Below are 21,199 nucleotides of genomic sequence, written 5' to 3' on the forward strand. Positions count from 1 at the left end.
TGTTCAAATCTGTTCAAATCTGTCCAAATCTCAGACCAAATCTGTCCAAACCTTTCCAAATCACGGACCCAAGTCCCCAAACTGTTACAACACGGCAGTGAGCTCTTCTGCAAATTGAACCAAGCACCTAGAGAAGCTCACCTCCCCATATAATCTGTTAAAGTATGTGTGACAGAGAACTTCCAAGTTTCATTATTTAAAGAAAAAATATCAATTTGTTCTTTAACTCTAAAAGTAAACATTAAGCAACAGTTACTTAACAACTGAGCCCCCTTTTTCTTAACGTTGTGCTGTTACTTATTATCTGCCTCCAACTCTAAAACAATATGCCGTTCCCATAAAAACCCATATTAAAATTATATCAACTTAATTTCAAAACCACACAGTGGGTGTTGTCATTGGTTGTCTGTCGTCTTCAGTCTTCTGCTGCAAAGGTGTTTCATGTGAAAAAGGTACCTTTCGACAGTGTGTTTTGCTGGCAGTTAATCGCTCTGTCAAAGAGAATTGAGTTCAGGGGTTGGAAGATCATGTTGCGCCTGTACAAGACATTGGTTTGGCCACTTTTGGAATATTGCATGCAAATCTGGTCTCCTTCCTATCGGAAGGATGTTGTGAAACTAGAAAGGGTTCAGAAAAGATTTACAAGGATGTTGCCAGAGTTGGAGGATTTGAGCTATAGGGAGAGGTTGAATAGGCTGGGGCTGTTTTCCCTGGCACGTCGGAGGCTGAGGGGTGACCTTATTAGAGGTTTACAAAATTATGAGGGGAATGGATAGGATAAATAGGCAAAGTCTTTTCCTGGGGTCAGGGACTCCAGAACTAGAGAACATAGGTTTAGGGTGAAAGGGGAAAGATATAAAAGAGACCTACAGGGCCACGTTTGCACACAGAGGGTGGTATGGGTATGGAATGAGCTGCCAGAGGATGTGGTGGAGGCTGATGCAATTGCAACATTTAAACGGCATTTGGATGGATTTATGAATAGGAAGGGTTTGGAGCGATACGGCCCGGGTGCTGGCAGGTGGGACTAGGTTGGGTTGGGATATCTGGTTGGCATGGATGAGTTGGACCGAAGGCTCTGTTTCCCTGCGGTACATCTCTGTGACTGCTTCTTTATACCCGAAACATTGGATCATCTCATTGGTTCGAGGTTGGCAAAAAGAGGTTGAATTTTATTATCCTGGGGCATAATTTAAACAGGTTAGGTTTGAATTGTGGTCAAAACAACTCAGATATCTAGTTTGGGCGGTACAGTGGTTAGCACTGCTGCCTCACAGTGCCAGAGACCCAGGTTCAATTCCCACCTCAGGCGATTATGTGGAGTTTGCACATTCTCCCCATGTCTGCATGAGTTTCCTCTGGGTGCTCTAGTTTCCTCCCACAGTCCAAAAATATGCAGGTTAGGGGAATCGACCATGCTAAATTGCCCATAGTGTTAGGTGAAGGGGTAAATGTAGGGGAATGGGTCTGGGTGGGTTGCACTTCAGCGGGTCGGTGTGGACTTGTTGGGCCGAAGGGCCTATTTCCACACTGTGACTAACTAATCTAATCTAATTTTTACTGCCAAATGTTACGTCTTCAATTTTCCAGTATACTCTGAAGCTGCTAGTCAGTCACATTTCAGATGCCTGCAAGCTCTCAGTACTAAACAGCTTTCGCTCTCTCTCAAACGTACAGTACACCTTCAACTTCATAACAATCTAGAATTAACATGACATGAACTGCAGTTAAATATTTAATAGAACTCATCAAATAATAAAATGGTCAGGGAAGACCCCACAGATTCCTGTGCAAACCCCCTCCCTACTATAATGACTGAATTCATTAAAATGGTGTTTCTCATTCTCATTTTTATAACTCCTTCCTTTAGAACTTCCTCAAAAGTCACACCGTCATGGACTCCCTCCATGATGCACAAGTCTGTTGCTCAGGTAGCTAAGTTTGGACTGGATTCCCAGGACTGAACTTGAGCATCTACTCTTGGGTAGTCAGCTCGCTTCACTCAACTGACAACACCCATGGGGCTTTTCTTAACTGCAATATTTCTCAGCTGCACCAAGCAAATACAACTTATGGGCTTCTTTCACCCTCACCTGCAGCTACACTGAAACATCAAGGATTTTCAGGGCGGGTTAAAAGTCCCAGCTGCCCTGATGTTTCCAGGGCTAATTGCCCATAGCCAACTTCAGTTCTTGTTCAGCATGGAGCCTTTGTCCCTACTGCCAACAACCTGACTGCTTCCCAGTTCCACATTTATAAACCTTCTGTTAACCTTCAGTTTCCGCAGCACAGCCGCACTGTTTCCTTTAAATAGCTGGGTCCTTCAGCTGTATTTTTTTAAAAAATGGCCCAGGCATTCTTTTGCCAAAAGCAAGTTTTCGTAGGTGAGTTCACGTTTTGTAATACCCAGAGTGACATTTGCTGCATGTGAGTCTAGTTATTGCAAATGAGTCTCAATAAACTGTGAGGAGCCATGATAAATCCAGACCCTACAAATAAATCTGATTGAAAATTTGAACCAAAAAGAGAAATTAGTAGGAATGCTTACGGGTTTCTGAGGGGATGGTTTTCGTCAGGCAGCAGCTATGTTGAGTAGAGGCAGGTTATTGTTCAAACTGCTTTGTTCAAACTTCCTGTATCCAGCATTCTGATTCTGTCCTTATCTGATTTCATTACATAATTCTTCCCCTACTTATGTGGCCTTAATTAGGACATACTACATTCATGCAAGAAGTACATTATCTGAATGGCTTCAGGTTTTCCTTGATTGCAGTTAGCTAATATTCCTTTGCTGATTGACTTAAAGTTGTTTTTCCAGACTAACACGATCACTCATCCCGACCCACCACAGCTGTTTCCACTTGGTTACCGTGGGCTTTCTCTACTCCTTGCCAGACGCAGCCCCTCCTCACCTGACACACCACTCTGCCCTGTCTGACATGGCCCCTCTCCCCTGACCACTGTATCACCACCCCCCCTTAATCTCCAAGAGTTAAGGTTGATTCACTACCATTCACCTTCCTGATTCTTGGTGCTCCTCTGATTACTAGCTGCATCTCTAATTTTCCTGGACTTTTTGAGGGCTTTCAGTAGTGAATTCATCCACTAATGCGGGTTATACGGAGCTGGATTGAGGAGACTAGCCCTAATCAGGAGTCAAAGGTGTGTTTGCACAGTATGTGTTTGTATAAAATTGTAGATGCATACATGTGAAATTTGTATGAGTATATATGTGAATATGCATGCTTGACACTTCTGCCTCGATTGAGGGCAAGTCACTCAATTATTTTTCTTGTATAAAACTTCCTAGAGTCAGACTCAACCACTAATCAAGACGCCTCCAACTGTCATGCAGCCTCTCACACAGCAGCCGTATGGTGTTCCACCTCAGCCACAGTCTCTCTTGCAGGCATCTATGGCTGCTGCTCCTCTCACTCCTTTGCTGTCAGCACAACCTCAACCTTTGCTCCAGCAACCACAGCAGAAACGTAAGTCACCAAAAGATCTGCATTCATAATCATAGTCATTGTAGATTAAATATATGTCACCCACTAGCCATACAGTGCAATTATAAACTATTATAGATATATAATATGTAATTTAGATTAAATATGGACCATGTATTCACAATTTAAACATAAATCACCTACAAAATCTTTATTCACATCATTATGAATGGAACCTGAAACAGCCACAAAGTGCACTTTAGTCTACACACAAGTCGCCTGACAAATCTGGTTCTCAACTGTTTCTTATCAGACCTCTTTTTTTTAAAATATATTTCTGCACATCTCGTGCAAGACAATTTTTTTTACTTTGCACAAATTAGATTAACTTACTTACAGTGTGGAAACAGGCCCTTCAGCCCAACAAGTCCACACCAAACCTCCGAAGAGCAACCCACCCAGAGCCATTCCCCTTCACCTAACACTACGGGCAATTTAGCATGGCCAGTTCACCTAACCTGCATATCTTTGGACTGTGGGAGGAAACCGGAGCACCGGGTACAAACTCCACACAGACAGTTGCCCGAGGCGGGAATTGAACCCGGGTGTCTGGCGCTGTTATTAGTTTTCCAATTAAGTATCATTTTTACTTGCTTTAACGTGCGGCTTGTTGCTGATGTTAAGCAATCAAGATCTAGAGCCATCTTCCATCAGGACATACCTTTGTCACAATCAATGTTGAACAAAAGCTGAAAATGCTTGAAACATTGGTCAGTATCTGTGGGAAAGAAGTTTCATTGACCTTTAATGTTAACTCTGTTCCTCTCTCAGCAGAAGCTGTCTGACCTGTTAATTTTTCCAATTTTTCAATTTATATTTCCAGTTTCCAGCACCCTTTGAATTCCCTTTTGGGAATCCTGTCTTCATGTATTTGACAAAATGCAATAGCATGTCTTTAAAATTGAGCATTCCAATGTGTCTGTAAAATATAGGAGCACCTACTGACAAGGTTCTGAGTGTTTTGAACTGGATAACACTTCATTATGCAGTTTATGGCTGCAGGTTTGCTTCTCGCAGTGCTTCTAAGAGGGAGCATTTTGGAGAATCAAGTTGGAACATTCCAGAAGAAGGATTTATTGCTTTCACCTTGTTGAAAATTGTTAACAGTGCCTTGCTTATGTTAATGCTGCTGCTTGATGATTGCTTCAAATTGTGAAAATCATGTTCCTAGGTCTGGTATCTCACACCATGAGCAGAACAAGCATTGCCAGAACACAGGTCACAAGTCATTTAAGAAGTGATATTTAATTTTATTTTAAGACAATTGCTCTGAACCTTGCCACTTTTCCTGTTACAGCTGGGTTGCTGCAACCTCCTGTACGAGTCATTCCACAGCCACAAGCTGTTCGAAGGATTGAACCACCATCCAGATTCATGACCCGGAATGAAAGACTTGAAATAACATTAACAAGGAAAGATGATCGAAGGTACTGCAGATGACTCAGTGCTTGCAATAAAATCACAATTAAGTCACACTTCGCCCTAGCTTTCCTAGATCTCTTAATTTATTTTTGAATGATGTGGTAATTAGTTAAATTATTTTTGGATACAGAACATTCTAGAGCTAACCAACCTCAGTTGGGTCAATAATTTGAGCTATAGTTGTGCACATTGATGAAAACAGCCTCGGATTCCATTTTCAATCACGGCAAGCTCCTGTGTGCAGGATTTGTAGCAAATTCTGCTGTAATACTCCCTATGGAGAAGCAATTTGCTGGCATCGAATGGTATTTGGATAATTAGGATAGGGATGCTGGTACCTGTATTTGGGAGACTAAACAGGTCACTTATGGGAAGAAGAATGGAGAATTCGATAATACGTTGTGCACAGCAGTATTTAACCCCACAGCACATTCTGCAATTTGTGACTCAAGATTTCTTGCACATCGTCAATGCACTTGAAAAACATTTGAATTTTTTCATTTTATTGTAGGTTTTAAACACAAGTTTTCTTTACATTTGGATGCCATTTAGGGTTGCAAGGCAACTTTCAACTTTTTTAACTCAAATGATGAGCTACAATTCTGCTTGAATCATGAAATCTTTTGTTTTCAAATTAAATTATTTTGTAGTCGTGAAAGAGATCGAGACAGGAGGCGTTCACGTGAACGGTCACCACAACGTAAACGGTCCCGAGAGCGATCACCACGGCGAGAAAGGGACAGGTCACCAAGAAGGCAGAGACGTGTGGTTCCTCGTTACACAGTTCAGTTCTCCAAGTTTTCTTTGGATTGGTATGAATACAACTGATTAGATATTATTAATGACTATTTTTCTGATCATGGCACTGCTTAGTAAACATTGACTAAGTTTTAGTGAGGTTTTGCCTTTATTGAAGTGACAAATGTTGATAGAGTTTTGCCCATTCTTAACTTGCATAAGAAAGGTGGCAGGTAGACCTCCATAACATCGAAAGTTACGTTCTTTCTAAATTGTGTCTTTCTCGTGTGTGCAATGCAGCTAAATATTGTGCCCATGCATACAACAGAATTATGGCACTATGCTTAAAAAGTGTGCTTGCATGTTTCCTTAGTATGTAAATAGAAATAATTCGTGATAAACCTGTCCCATGCCACTTCTAACCAGATGGTGACAACTTCAGTCAGCAGAAATGTTACTCACGAATGATTAATAAAATTCATTTCAAATTCCTTTCCAATCTAATTTTTAACTAGTCATACATGGAAAGCACCTATGGGTAATGATGTTTAATCCTATTCCATTACTGAAATGATAGTGTGGAGAGAAAAAAAATCACTGAACCCATTCAAAATGCCCATGGAGAGTTTTTGGGCCGATGTGTGCTTTTCAATCCGTTCAGGATATTTGTTATGTTTATATCACATAATGAGCATGAGGTAGTTGAGCACTTCTGTCCATTACAGTTGCACTGTCCAAGTTCAACACCCACTAACCAGGAAATCAGAGGCTCTTATTTTTATTCGTATTCTAGTTGCTATATTTCTAGGTTTTAAACTGTTACCCATGAAACTCATTATCCAGTCAGGGCCAACTGCATCTGTCCTGTCAAATTGTCTAACGTAGATTGGCTGCTGTTGACGAGAAGAATTCTCTCAGCATGTCCATTTGAGCACAGGAATGCCTTGCAGTCAGACATTTTGAATTGTAGTCAATGATCTATGTTTTAAGATGTGTGTAGATGATTCCACACAGCTCAGGTTGAGCTACAAAAGTTATGCAATACCACGAGCACTAGGTGTAGTGCTCCAGTGAAGACATTATTTTAGATGTAAAGCTGTTATCTCAGAAGGTCCTCTAACAAGCCTTTGCAGGTTGAACTTATGAACGTTTGGGGGCAGCTACTTTACTGGGAGTGTTTTGTAGGCCCCAAAGAGTCAGTGGGAAGTCGAGGAGCAAATATGTGGACCATTCACATAGGTGTGTAAGAGTAATAATCAGGTAATTATGTAAGGGGATTTCAACTTTCCCAATGTAAATTGAGGTAGTCATAATGTAAAGGGCTTTAGAGGGGGTGGATTTCTTTGAAATATATCCAGGAGAGGTTTTTTGTAGAAGGCCCAACAAGAGATGGCACAGTGCTGTGTCTGGTTCTGGGGAAGAAAAAGCCGTACAAGTGTGTTAATAGTGAAGAAGATGGTTGAAGGTTACAGGAAGATACAGAAAGGCCGGTCAGAGTGGCAGATGATATTTAATCCTGATAAATGCGAGATGGTGCACTTTGGACAAAGAATCAAGATGAGAGAGTGTTTAAAAAAAATCGCAGGACATTGGGTAGCTTAGAGGAACAGAGGAATCTTGAGGTAATCATTCACAGATTCCTGAAGTCAGCAGATCACTGGAATAGGTTAATTAACACACCAAGCTTTTTCACTGTGGGTGGTGGAAATCTGAAATGCACTGCCTGGGGAGGTAATGCACACTGGAAACTTTAAATCTTTAAAAAATATTTGGATTAAAAAAAATCAAGGATATGGAACAAGTGCAGGAAATTGGAATTGTAGTGGTAGTTATGTCAATCCAGACTTGATGGGCTGAAGGGCTTTCCTGAGCTGTTTGAATCTATGAATCTATTGTTTTTTTCTTTATTCACTCATGGGTCATGGATGTCCCTGGTTTAGCAAGCATTTCTTGCTCAACCCTACCTGAGAAGATGGTGGTGAGCAGTTGTGTTGAAACACTGCAGTCCATTTGCTGTAGGTAGTTAGACAATGCCATTAAGGACAGGATTCCAGGATTTTGGTCCAGCGACAGTGAAGAAATGATGATATATTTCCAAATCAGGATGGTGAGTGGCTTCGAGGAAAGCGTGAAGGTGGTGGTATTCCTGTATACCTGCTGCTCTTGCCCTTTCACATGGTTGTGATTGTGGGTTTGGAAGGCACTGTCCAAGGATTGTTTAATTTCTATAGTGTATCTTTTGCGAAGTGCACACTGCTGCTATTGAGTATTGGTGGTGGTGGGAGTGGATGTGGTGCCAGTTAAGTGGGCTGCTTTGTACTTCATGGTGTCAAGCTTTCTTGAGTTTTGTTGGAGCTGCATTCACCTAGATAAGTGGGAGCATTTCATCACACTCCTGTTTTGTGCCTTGTGGTAATCCCTGGATGTTAATAGTGAGGGATTCAGTGATGGTAGCACCATTCTTCTTGGCAAACAGTGTAGCTCTGAATGAGGCAAAATATATATCTATTTCATTGGAGCTGTGGAATTCACCATCTTAATTATGCATTTATCATCTTCTGCCTTTCTACCCTGCTAATTGTCTAAGAATAACGTCATCACTATAGACCTAATGCTGGAGGTTTATGCTTAGGCAAGAGATGGTGTTTTATGCTTTTAAGATATGTGTAGGGACCCCACAGAGCTCAGGTTGATCCACAAAAGTTACAAAAGCAGTGAAGTTATGAAAAATCTGTGGTATGACCAAAACAGTTATGGGTGCCATGTTGCAGGAGGATATCAAGTCATTGTAACGTGCAACAAAGAATGATGAGAATGGTCCCAGGAATGTGCAACTTCAATTATGTAGCTAAATTGGAAACATTTGGACTACAGATCTCCTTGGAGAAAAAGCTGAGAGGCAGTTTCATTGAGGTGTACAAAATCACTGGGGTTTGGACGATTGGTAAAGCAAAGCTATTCCAATTTGTGAAGGGATTGAAAACCAGAGGACACTGCTTAAAGGTAATTGGCAAAAATGCCATTAGGGACATGAATAAAAATATTATCATGCAGCGACTGCTTATAACCACTAGCATTGTCGTTGGACTGTTAATCCAGAGACCCAGACAATATTCTGGTGACCAGGCTTCGAATCCCAGCACAGCAGTTGGTGGAAATTGAATTCAGTACAAATCTGGAATTGAGAGTCTAATATCAGTAGATGTGAAGCTGGAAAAGCACAGCAGGTCAGACAGCATCTGAGGAGTAGGCATGTCAAGGTTTTGGGTTGAAACCCTTCGTCAGGACTGAAAGGGGCAAGGGAGACCAGAAGTACATGGGGTGGGGGGGGGGCGGTGGTGAGGCTGGGGGAAGGTTAGGTGGGATGGCAATAGATGGATGCAGGTAGGAGATTATTGTGATTGTTTAGCGGGAAGGGTGCAACGGATAGTTGGACAGGTTAGTTCAGGTCAGGGAGACAAGGAGGAGGGCAGGACATGAGATAAGGCTGGGGGTGAGGAGATTTGAAGCTGGTGAAGTTAACATTGAGGCCATTGGGCTGGAAGCTCCCCAGGCGAAATATCAGATATTGTTCCACCACTCTGGCAGTGGAGGAGACCAAGGATGGATATGTCACCAGGGGAGTGGGAGGGGGGAATTAAAGTGGTTGCAACCAGAAACTTAGGTTGGTTGATGCGTGCAGATGATGTGCGAACTGGTCGCAGAGTCTGCATTTGGTCTCCCCAATATAGAGGAGACCACATCGGGAGCAATTGATCCATCGGGTTGGGTGAAAGGCAGGTGAATCTCTACCAGATCAGGAGGGATTGTCTGGAGACTTGGACAGAGATGTAGGGGCAGATGTTGCACCTCTTGTGGTTACAGAGAAAGGTACCACCTGTGGTGGAGAAGTTGGTGGGGAGTTTAGAGTTGACGAAGGAGTCTTTGAATGAATGGTCCCTGCGGAAAACAGACAGGGCTGCGGGAGGAAATATCTTTGGGGTTTGATTGTAGGTGGCGGAAATGTCAGAGGGTGATGCATTGGATTTGCAGGTTGGTGTGGCGTTACGTGAGGACTAGGGAGTCTCTATGCTTATTATTGTTGTGGGGAGGTGGTTTGAGGGCAGAAGCGCGGGAAATGGAGGAGATGCAGTTGAGGGCATCCTTACTTACTGAGGGGAAACTGCGGTAGTTAAAGTAGATATCTGCGATGTTCTGGAGTAAAACGCCTCATCCTGGAAGCAGATGCGGTGGAGGAATTGAGAGTATGATGTAGCATTTTTGCAGGAGAGTGGGTGAGAGAAGGTGTAGTTGAGGTAGGTGTGGGAGACCATGCGTTTGAAATAGATGTCAGTGGTGAGTTCCAGAGATGGAGAGGGAGACATCCAGGAGGGGGAAGATGGTGTCAGAAATGATCCAGGTGGAATTGAGGGCAGGGTGAAAGGTGTTGGTGAATTGTTCAAACTCCCTGTGAGCACAAGGCAGCATGACTCAGTCATCAATATAGCGGAGAAAGAGGTGAGGGATGGTGCCTGTGTAGTTATGGAAGAGGAGCTGTTCCTCAAATCCTACAAAGCGTCCAGGTGTAGCTTAGGCCTGTGCGGGTGCACATGGCCATCCCTTTGTTTTGTAGGACGTAGGGGGAATCAAAGGAAAAATTGTTGAGGGTGAGGACCAGTTCTGCCAAGTGAATGGGTGTGTGGAATGGGACTGGTTGGTCCTTTGGGAGATGAAGAATTGGTGGGCTTTTAGTCCCTCCCTGTGGGGGATACAGGTGTAAAAGGCCTGTACATTTATGGAGAAGGTGAGGTGTTGGGGGCAGGAGAATTGAAAGTTTTGCAAGAGATGGAGGGCGTGGGTGGACCAAAAGGGAATGAACAGAGTCGAGGTGGGAGGAGATGAGCACAGTGGGTCAGGAGCAGACAAAAGACAGTGGTCACCTGGGGCAATTGAGTTTATGGATTTTGGGTAGGAGATAGAAATGGGCGGTGCAGGGTTGGGGAAATATCAGATTAGAGGTTGTGGATGGGAGATGTCCCAAGTGGTGATGGCCTGGGAGATACTGGCTTGGTGATCAAGGTGAAGTCATCATTGAGGACATGGTAGGAGGTGGTATTGGCGAGTTGGCATCTGGCCTCAGTGATGTAGAGATCAGTTTGCGCTCCCCTTCTCAGTGGGTTTAATAGTGAGGTTGGGGTTGGAGTGGAGGGTTGCGCGTTCCGATGAGGAGAGGTTGGCATAAGTGCCAGGGGTGGAGTGATCCACGTGATTGATGTTGTAGCGGCAGTTTAAGATGAAGTCGTCGATGGAGGGTAGGAGGCTGGGATTTGCCAGAGGCGGGAGAAGGGAACGTTAGAGGATGGGTTGGATTCCTGCTCGAGGAAATATGCGGATATGTGGAGGTGGTGGAAAAAGAGCATAACATCATAACATGAGTGGAATTCGTTCACATGTGGGTGTTGGGGAATGAAGGTGAGCCCTTTGCTGAGGACTGACCATTGTTGATTATCAGAAAAACTTATCCAGATCACTAATATCCTTTAGGGAAGGAAATTGCCATCCTTACCTGGTATGACTTACATGTGACTGAAATGTGGTTGACTCTTTAACAGTTAGGTGGGCAATAAATGCTGGCCTAACGAGTGACTCTTCTTGTCTGTGAATTAATTTTAAAAAATCTGAAATTCCCTGTCTTAGTGGAGGCAAATTCAGTCATGGTATTCAGAAAAGAATTTGGATTGTTCCCTGAAATTGAAGTATCGGGAACAAGTAATTGGGTCTCACAAGATGAATTGCTTCTTCAGAGAGACCATGAGAGGCTTATTAGATTACATTACAATGTGGAAACAGGCCCTTCGGCCCAACAAGTCCACACCGACCCGCTGAAGCGCAGCCCACCCATATCCCTACATTTACCCCTTACCTAACACTACAGGCAATTTAGCATGGCCAATTCACCTGACCTGCACATCTTTGGACTGTGGGAGGAAACCGGAGCACCCGGAGGAAACCCACGCAGACACGGGGAGAACGTGCAAACTCCACACAGTCAGTCGCCTGAGGCGGGAATTGAACCCGAGTCTCTGGCACTGTGAGCCAGCAGTGCTAACCACTGTGCCACCATGCCGCCCAACCATCTGCTGCAACCATCCTGTTTTGTGGAATTAGGTCAAAGATCCGCCACAATCTCATTGGCAGAACAGCACAAGGGACCAACTGGCTGCCTATTTAATTTTTTCTTGAAAGACATGATGCACCATTTAATAACTGTATGTTTTCATAAACTAGCAAAAGTTACTTTAAATATTAAAAGGTGCATAATTTACACTTTTTCCAGTTTTTGTATAAAAACATTTGTTATTCCCAAAATAGTTGTTCAACTGAATTTGGTTCTTAAATAGAGATTAAGAAATGTGGAACAATAGAAGTGGACAGTAGTCTATCAGGAGAAATCTAATAATTCAAATTCATCTGACACTTGGGTTTACATCACCTGTAAAATGAAAGAAATCCTCTTCAATTTGTCCATTGAGAGAAAAAAAGTGCCATTGTAACCAAGCTGCTGCTTGCCTATTAAGAATGAATGCACAGGATGATGTTAATTGCAGATGTGGTTAGTGTCTCTTTTATGAGCTAAAAAGGAGCAGTAATTAACTGTCTAACTTTGCCTTGTAGAATCTTTGAAAAACAGAAAGAGGGGTAGCTTGTACTTAAACTCAGAAATTGCTTTATCTATGTTGACAAATTCTGAGAGTGCTCATGCTCAGAATGGCAAATCTTTGAAGGATCCAGAGAAAAGTAATGGTTAGTGTCCAGAATGTCATGATCGTCCAAGACTTTGAAATAAAAAAGTGAATTATTAGAGGACACTAAAAAGGAAATCTATTGATAAATCTATTCATAGTCACTGTGAAATATGCACCAGTTGATTGTTACAGGCAGACTATTTTGGACATTAGAAATTTAAATATTGAGTATAATTTGTAGAGCATGTAAGTTCAGATTTAACAGCTTACTATTTCTTTTGGATGGGTTCTTAAGATGAATTGGGATTGGCACAGTGGTTCAGTGGTTAGCACTCTTGCCTCACAGTACTAAGCACCTGGGCTCAATCCCTCGGGTGACTGTTGTGTAGAGTGTGCACATTCTCCCCAAGGGTTTCCTGAGAGTGCTCCAGTTTCCACCCAGAGTCCAAAGATATGCTGGTTAGGTGGTTTGGCCATGCTGAGTTGCCTACAGTATCCAGGAATGTGCAGACTAGATGGATTAGTCACAGGAAATGCAGGGTTATAGTATGGGGGATGGATATGGTTTGACTGTGTTTTGGAGAGTCGGTGTGGACGTAATAGGCCGAACAGCCTGCTTCCACACTAGGATTCTGTGATTTTTTTGAATCATTGAGGATTGGTTGCTTTTAAATATTATTGGTTTCTTATTGTTCTTCTAGTTGCCTGTCTCATTTTGATCTATACATTCCCTACCTTTGCAGATCTAATTTGCTGGGGATTTGTCTTCCAGGGAGTCATACTATTTTAGTTAAAATCTGACACAACCATGGAATTGAAAGAAGTCACAACAATAGGAACTGCCTGCTATAACTAGGGCTAGAAGTTCTTCCTTGATGGAGGGATTGCAGGTGGTGCTTTATGATGCAGGAATAGACAGCTCTTGATACTAGAATACTCCAAAAGCAATTGGGCTACAGCATGATATGTGGCTGCCTTGTTAAAATTCTGAAAACTTCTTGAAGTCTATGTTCCTTCATTCATTAGATAATTTTTGTATCACATATAGCACATCTTGTGACATGATGGAGCTTCGCCGTCGATATCAGAACCTGTACATCCCAAGTGATTTCTTTGATACGCAATTCACGTGGGTCGATGCATTTCTTCTAAATAGACCATTTCAACTTGGAAATCAGTGCAGTTTTCATATTGTTCATAAAGAGGTGGAGCCCCTGGAGAAGATGGCAGCCATGCTTGACCCACCAGATGCAGACCATCTGTACAGTGCAAAGGTTTATATATTCGATTGTACATTTTAGTTTCTCACAACATTCTCAGTTGCTTTCAATGTTTCTGTGAATACTGAATTTCTTGAAAGAAATACCTTTGCACTTGAGGTGGGAATGTGACAATACGCCTCCTTAGCCTCATACCAGACGCCAGTAGCTCGTTCACTGGTCTGAATTCGAATCTCTAAGAATAGTTACAGCACAGATAGTCGTCCATTTGTCTTTGCTGGTACTCTGAAGGAGCAACTCATCGTATTGTCACATCCCTACTTAAAAATGCAAAGGCTTATATTTTAGATTCTCACAACATTCTCAGTTGCTTTCAATTTTTCTGTGAATACTGAATTTCTTAAGAAGGAAATACTCAGTTTTTATCATTAAATTGTATTTTTGTGTAAAGAAAGATTTGATCTCATTTACCTGCCGCTGAAGATGATTCTGTCTTTCTGAGATATGCTTATTATGAGAGCTGTTCATGTTGGAAAACATTTTGAATCCCCAGTCTATTCCATCTCAGCCCACTCTCAGAAAAACACTACCTAATCCAGCGATGCAGCATTTTTCAATTTCCATCAGACAGCAATGGGATATGGATAAGACTGAGCCTCCTTAACCTCGTATCGGACTCCAGTAGCTCGTTCACTGGTCTGAATTTAAATCTGTAACAATACTTACAGCACAGTCTTTGCTGGCATTCTGATTGCAAGGTCATCAATGGGTCACTTAAGACAGTTCGGGGTCACTGAAGACAAGTTGAAAGAGACTTTATGATGGATGGGCAAGAACAGAAGCAGATTGCATTTGAAGAGTGCTGCAGTTAGCTGTACAGCTTTGCAGGAAGCTGAATTGCACACATTTTGTGTAGGGAACTTGATGAGACAAGTGAAGCTGAATTGGCTCTATGTTGTTAGAATTTGGACTCCTAGGCCTCAGTCTACCCATTCCCAATTGAATGATTTCCTTCAGTGTTGTGATAGATCTGTAATTCTGAGTTGAGGTAGAACCAGTATTTTAACATTAAAATTCATCATTAAGATTATAGTTTAAAGTTGCAGTTTAATGTGGAATTCAGGCGAAACACTCTATCCAGGAAATAGATAATACTTTATGACTTGTGACAAATAGCATTTCAAGGAGGCTAAGAGCATGAGAGATTATGGCATAGAAGGTTATCCTGAAAGGATTTGTTAATGGCATGATAGGAGCCTTCTCTGGAGAAGGAAAACAAACATGGGCCAGACAATTTGACCTCCATGATCTATTTATGCATGAACAGTGTAAATTAAATGCTGCACATCCTGCCTTTCATTACAGGAGAGAATTGCATGTAAGATCTAAGTTATAAGGAGCAGAAGTAGAATATAGGTTTCTTGTTGGGCAGTTTGATTTTAGGTCTGTTATACAATTCTGCTCTTGGTTGAAATTACTGTGTGATTCCATTAGGTCATGCTGTTGGCAAGCCCTGGCATGGATGAACTCTTCCACAAATCATGTGCTCTTGCTGAAGACTCGCAGGAGATACGGGAAGGATTCCAGCATCCTGCGCGACTCATAAAGGTTAGTGGTATACTTAACCCTGAACTAGTGATGTAATCAGTGGTATAGTCATAGTTGATAATATAGGTGCCTTCGTTGTCTGGGGTGGGTTATTGGTAATACAATATGCAATACTGCATAATAACACCATCCTCATCCACCGCGACTTGGCTCCATGCTTGATAATTTTTGTGGTCTTCTGAGCACGGAAGCAGGTCAGAGGCTCAGAATCCAGAAGCAATTAACTCACCTCTTGATTCCTGATCTACAAGATAAAAGTCAGGAGTTTATGAGAATGAAAAAAGGAGCCTCTGAAAATCAAAAAAGTAGCCCATAACAAAACATAATTTAGTGTTTTATATTCAATGACTTGCTGCTCTACATGGGCTAGAGTTCCCAGGACTGCTGAGGTACATCTTAATTTAAATTCATAAGTGTCATTGAAGAATAGGTTTTTGTTATAATGCCCCTTCAAATGCTGCTGTTTTGAATTAACAAGTTAACTTGATGTCATGGATTTTCACAATGTAACAGAGTTTGTCCAGGCATTCTGTTCTGCCATAGGCGGCTTTCTGCCCTTTCTCATCAGGCAGTTAGCATGAAAGACATTGTGAGCAACATTCCTGACCAATAGGAGGTTAAGATGGTCTGTGGACTTTCACGCTGATTGTATTTTCTGCAGATTTGAGAAGTCCTTGTGAAATAACTTCTCAAAGGCTGGTATTCCATCAGTAAATCACCCTTTACTTACACATGTGTAGTATATGACATTGACCCAGCTAGCTCGAGCCAGCCCATAGAGTGAACAGAACCCCTAACACTGCTCATATCTGCCACCTCGAACTCCCTGATTGGACCCGTAGAGTCCTAATCAGGGAACTCATATTCTATGAGGTCCACCTGGCTGACCTCATTACAATCGCTACACATGTTCCATATATGTAAACAGATTTTTTTTCATGTTGGAGTCACTATTCAATGTTTTGAAGGGCTGCTCCTGACCTTGGATTATATTTCAGCCCAACCAACAGATCAGTGATCACCCAGTGTTGGAGGAGGAAGGTTGTGGGTCGTCCTCGTCATTCTGCTCATGTGTCTGGCCAAAATGGTCAGTAACACATCCAGACAGCAAGCAATTGAGGAGTCACTAAACCCAACTGTCTGGTCTCTTCTGTGGTTCCACTCATGTTTAGGTGTCCTTGGAGAGGCATTCATCAGCACTTGAGACCTTCCATGACCGGAGGGCACTGCTGGAGCTGGAGATAGCCTTTAACAAAGGGGCTAAAAGGGTAGAGTGGGGACCAGAACATCGGGTCCACTTGGAACTAAAGACCACCTTGACACCAGCCCCCACCTTTAGATTGCACAATATGCCCCGATCATTCATGTGCACTACAATGTGTATAGAGACTTCCAAAATGGTGTAGTGTTACAAGAGTATGATGGGGACATGAGACCAATAGCTTATTATTCACTCAACGGCTCCCAGTAGCCCAGGGTATGGCAAGATGTGCAGTGCATTAATCTGTGTAACATCAATGGTGAAAGTATGTGAGCTAGTAACTATATCAGCGCACATAGCATTGCATGTGACATATGTTGGCAGACCTGCTCAACACCAGGAAATTGAAATCTGTCTCGGACAGCAGAACAGTTGCATAGGAAGCAATCCTAATATCTTCAGACAGATCAGTTCAGATAATGAGGGATATCAGAGGTACCAGTATCTGCTGGAGGTTTATTTGTTTGTTTGGAGGCCACACCAGATAAAGAAACACAAGGGTCAGGATCAAGAAAAAAAAAGACAATCACAACTGTGATTGAAGAACAGACAAAGGAAGCACTGAGTGAGGTAAGAGCAGGAGAGAGAGAGTGAGAAAGAAACCTACATTGCTAACTGACAGAGCAGTGAACCTGCGTAGTTACTGCCTTTGCTGTTCAATTCATGTATCGCTGGACATCGGAGTGCATCTGGGAAAATTAACAAACCGTGAAATTCACAACTGATCTTGGAGGAACCTGTTTGGGAGAGGACACAGCACCACTTTAATCAATATCTGGATTACTCCCAGTGCTACGAACTAGTGAGGGCAGGAAAAGGAGGATAGAGCAGATGAATGCATGGCTGAGGAGTTGGTGTGCAGGAAAAGGATTCATATTTTTGGATTATTGGAAGCTCTTTTGAGGTAGAAGTAACCTGTACAAGAAGAATGGATAGCACTTAAATTGGACTAATATATTGGCAGGGAGATTTGCTAGAGCTGCACGGGATGATTTAAACTAGTAAGGTGGGAGGATGGGACCCAGGGAGATAGTGAGGAAAGAGATCAGTCTGAGACTGGTACAGTTGAGAACAAAGACGATTCAAACAGTCAGGGAAAGCAGGGACAAAGCAGAGAACAAAGTAGGACTGATAAATTAAACTGCATTTATTTCAATGCAAGAAGCCTAACAGTGAAGGCAGATGAACCCAGGGCATGGTTAGGAACATGGGACTGAGATATCATAGCAATTATACAAACATGACTCAGGGATGGGCAGGACTGGCAGCTTAATGTTCCAGCATACAAATGTGACAGGAAAAACAGAAAGGGCAAGAAAGGAGGGGGAGAGGCGTTTTTGATAAGGGATTGCATTATAGCTGTACTGAGGGAGAATATTCCTGGAAATACATCCAGGTTATTTGGGTGGAACTGAGAAATAAGAAAGGGATGATCACCTTATTGGGATTGTATTGTAGACCCCCTAATAGTCAGAGGGAAATTGAGAAACAAATTTGTAAGGAGATCTCTGTTATCTTTAAGAATAGTAGGGTGGTTATGGGAGGGGATTTTAACTTTCCAAATGTAGACTGGGACTGCCGTAGTATTAAGGTTTTAGATGGAGAGGAATTTGTTAAGTGTGTACAAGAAAATTTTCTGATTCAGTGTGTGGATGTACCTACTAGAGATGATGCAAAACTTGACCTACTCTTGGGAAATAAGGGCAGGCAGATGACTGAAGTGTCAGTGAGGGAGCACTTTGGAGCTAGCGACCATAATTCTGTTTTAAAATAGTGATGGAAAAAGATAGACCAGATCTAAAAATTGAAGTTCTAAATTGGAGAAAGGCTAATTTTTATGGTATTACTCAAGAACTCTCATAAACTGATTGAGGGCGGATGTTCACAGGTAAAAGGATGGCTGGAAAATGGGAAGCCTTCAGAAATGAGATTACGAGAGTTCAGAGAAAGTATATTCCTGTGACAATGAAAGGAAAGGCTGGTAGGTAAAGGGAATGCTGGATGACTAATGAAATTGAGGGTTTGGTTAAAAAAAAAGAAGAAAGTATATGTCAAGTGTAGACAGGATAGATCGAGTGAATCCTTAGAAGGACTCTACTTAAGGGAGAAATCAGGAGGGCAAAAAGGGGACATGAGATAGCTTTGGCAAATAGAGTTAAGGAGAATCCAAAACGTTTTTACAAATACATTAAGGACAAAAGGGTAACTAGGGAGAGAATAGGTCCCCTCAAAGATCAGCAAGGCGGCCTTTGTGTGGTGCCGCAGGAGATGGGGGAGATACTAAATGAGTATTTTGCACCAGTATTTACTGTGGAAAAGAACATGGAAGATATAGAATATAGAGAAATACATGGTGACATCTTGAAAAATGTGCATATTACAGAGAAGGAAGTACTGGATGTCTTGAATCACATAAAAGTGGATAAATCCCCAGGACCTGATCAGATGTACCCTAGAACTCTGTGGGAAACTAGGGAAGTAATTGCTGGACCTCTTACTGAGATATTTGTATCATTGATAGTCACTGGTGAGGTGCCGGAAGACTGGAGGTCGGCTAACATGGTGCCACTGTTTAAGAAAAGTGGTCAGGGCAAGCCAGGGAACTATAGACCGGTGAGCCTGATGTCGGTGGTGGGCAGATTGTTGGAGGGAATCCTGAGGGACAGGATACACATGTATTTGGAAAAGCAAGGACTGATTTTGTGCGTGGGAAATCATGTCTCACAAACTTGATTGAGTTTTTTGAGAAGTAACAAACAGGATTAATGAAGGCAGAGCAATAGATGTGATCTATATGGACTTCAGTATGGCATTCGGCAGGGTTATATCTCATGGAATACAGGGAGAACCTGCCATTTGGATACAGAACTGGATCAAAGGTCGAAAACAGAGGATGGTGGTAGAAGGTTATTTTTCAGACTGGAAGCCACAAGAATCGGTGCTGGGTCCACTACTTTCCATCATTTATATAAATGATTTGGATGTGAGCATAAGAGGTATAGTTAGTAAGTTTGCAGATGACACCAAAATTGGAGGTGTACTGGACAGCAAAGAGGGTTACCTCAGATTGCAACGGGATCTTGATCAGATGAGCCAATGGGCTGAGAAGTGGCAGATGGAGTTTAATTTAGATAAATGTGAGGTGCTGCATTTTGGAAAAGTAGATCAGGGCAGGGCTTATAAACTTAATGGTAAGGTACTGGGGAGTGTTGCTGAACAAACAGACCTTGGAGTGCAGGTTCATAGCTCTTTGAAAGTGAAGTTGCAGGTAGATAGGAAAGTGAAGAAGGCATTTGGTATGCTTTCCTTTATTGGTCAGAGTGTTGAGTACAGGAGTTGAGAGGTCATGTTGCGACTGTACAGGACGTTGGTTAGGCCACTGTTGGAATATTGTGTGCAGTTCTGGTCTCCTTCCTATTGGAAAGATGTTGTGAAACTTGAAAGGGTTCAGAAAATATTTACAAGGATGTTGTCAGAGTTGGAGGATTTGAGCTTTTGGGAGAGGTAGAATAGGCTGGGGTTGTTTTCCCTGGAGCGCGGAGGCTGAGGAGTGACCTTATAGAGGTTTATAAAATCATGAGGCGCATGGATAGGATAAGTCGGCAAAGTCTTTTTCCTGGGATGGGGGAGTCCAGAACTAGAGGGCATAGGTTTAGAGTGAGAGGGGAAAGATATAAGAGAGACCTAATGGGCAACTTTTTCACACAGAGGGTGGTACATATATGGAATGAGCTGACAGAGGAAATGGTAGAGGCTAGTACAATTGCAACATTTAAAAGGCATCTGGATGGGTATATGGGCCAGGTCTGGCAGGTGGGACTAGATTGGGTTGGGATATCTGGTCAGCATGGACGAGCTGGACCGAAGGGTCTGTCTCTATGCTGTACATTTCTATGACTCTACACTCCAACTAAATGTTTTATATGGATAGAACATGGCAATATACATGTATTTCTGGTATAACGTGATGATTGCATTCCTGTGCAACCATGCGCTGTAGAAAATCGCTACACCTGTATAGTAGAAAGTTCGCGCTATCCAAATAAAGTCAATCGTTTTATGGCCAGTTTATGTATTGAAGCATTATACCAGAAATCCCTATCCAGATGGACTATCACATACTTGGTGGACAGTGCTAACTAGAGATGGGAGAGTGGGAACCAAAGAGGAGCTGAAGAAAAATATCTTGGCTCAGGTGGCCAAACTGACTGCTCTTATAGAAGCATTGGAACTGAAGAAAGGGAAAAAAAGTTGACATCTATGCAGAGATGCTATCTATGATTCTGGGGTACTGCATGATAGCTTTGAAGGCTTGGTAGAGCTCGCCATGGTTAAAATAAAGGCTCATCAGAGAATGGAAATTGAGGAACACGGGAAATACACTAGCAGATGAGGCAGCTAGACAAGTGGCCGAGAAAGAAACACCAGTCCCAGTTTCCGCTGCAATAAAAGGACTATGTGAAATGAATATTCCAAAGGTTCAGTATAAAGTTGAAGAACAAGAGCAATGGATGAAGAAATCGCCAAAACCACAGGAGGCACCAGGATAATAAAGGATTAGTAATGAAGTGGGGAGGGATGTCTCCAAACACTGTACAATCCTGGAACACCAAAGTGAAATATTCCACCAGCGAAGACCTAAAATCCTATGGGAAAACCTGTAAAAATTGTTTTTTGGACCCCTGCTAACAACAAGACAAGAAATACTACTGAGTAGTA

General features: G+C 42.3%; 1 protein-coding gene and 1 non-coding gene across 5 annotated transcripts in view; both read left to right on the forward strand.

Moving 5' to 3' along the window:
- ccar1 (cell division cycle and apoptosis regulator 1) overlaps positions 1 to 21,199 on the forward strand; it is a 131,172-nt gene that overhangs the window by 35,861 nt on the left and 74,112 nt on the right. For all 4 annotated transcript variants that reach the window (XM_043683131.1, XM_043683130.1, XM_043683132.1 and 1 more), the window contains exons 8-12: positions 3,311 to 3,488; positions 4,804 to 4,933; positions 5,579 to 5,740; positions 13,440 to 13,665; positions 15,106 to 15,219. In XM_043683131.1, coding sequence (XP_043539066.1) covers positions 3,311 to 3,488; positions 4,804 to 4,933; positions 5,579 to 5,740; positions 13,440 to 13,665; positions 15,106 to 15,219 — 810 coding nt within the window. The remainder of the gene's footprint in view (positions 1 to 3,310; positions 3,489 to 4,803; positions 4,934 to 5,578; positions 5,741 to 13,439; positions 13,666 to 15,105; positions 15,220 to 21,199) is intronic.
- Positions 6,203 to 6,271, forward strand: LOC122544146. The gene has a single exon (XR_006310277.1). It is a non-coding gene; the product is annotated as a small nucleolar RNA SNORD98 (small nucleolar RNA).

Source organism: Chiloscyllium plagiosum, chromosome 46, assembly GCF_004010195.1.
Source record: "Chiloscyllium plagiosum isolate BGI_BamShark_2017 chromosome 46, ASM401019v2, whole genome shotgun sequence".
NCBI lineage: Eukaryota > Metazoa > Chordata > Chondrichthyes > Orectolobiformes > Hemiscylliidae > Chiloscyllium > Chiloscyllium plagiosum.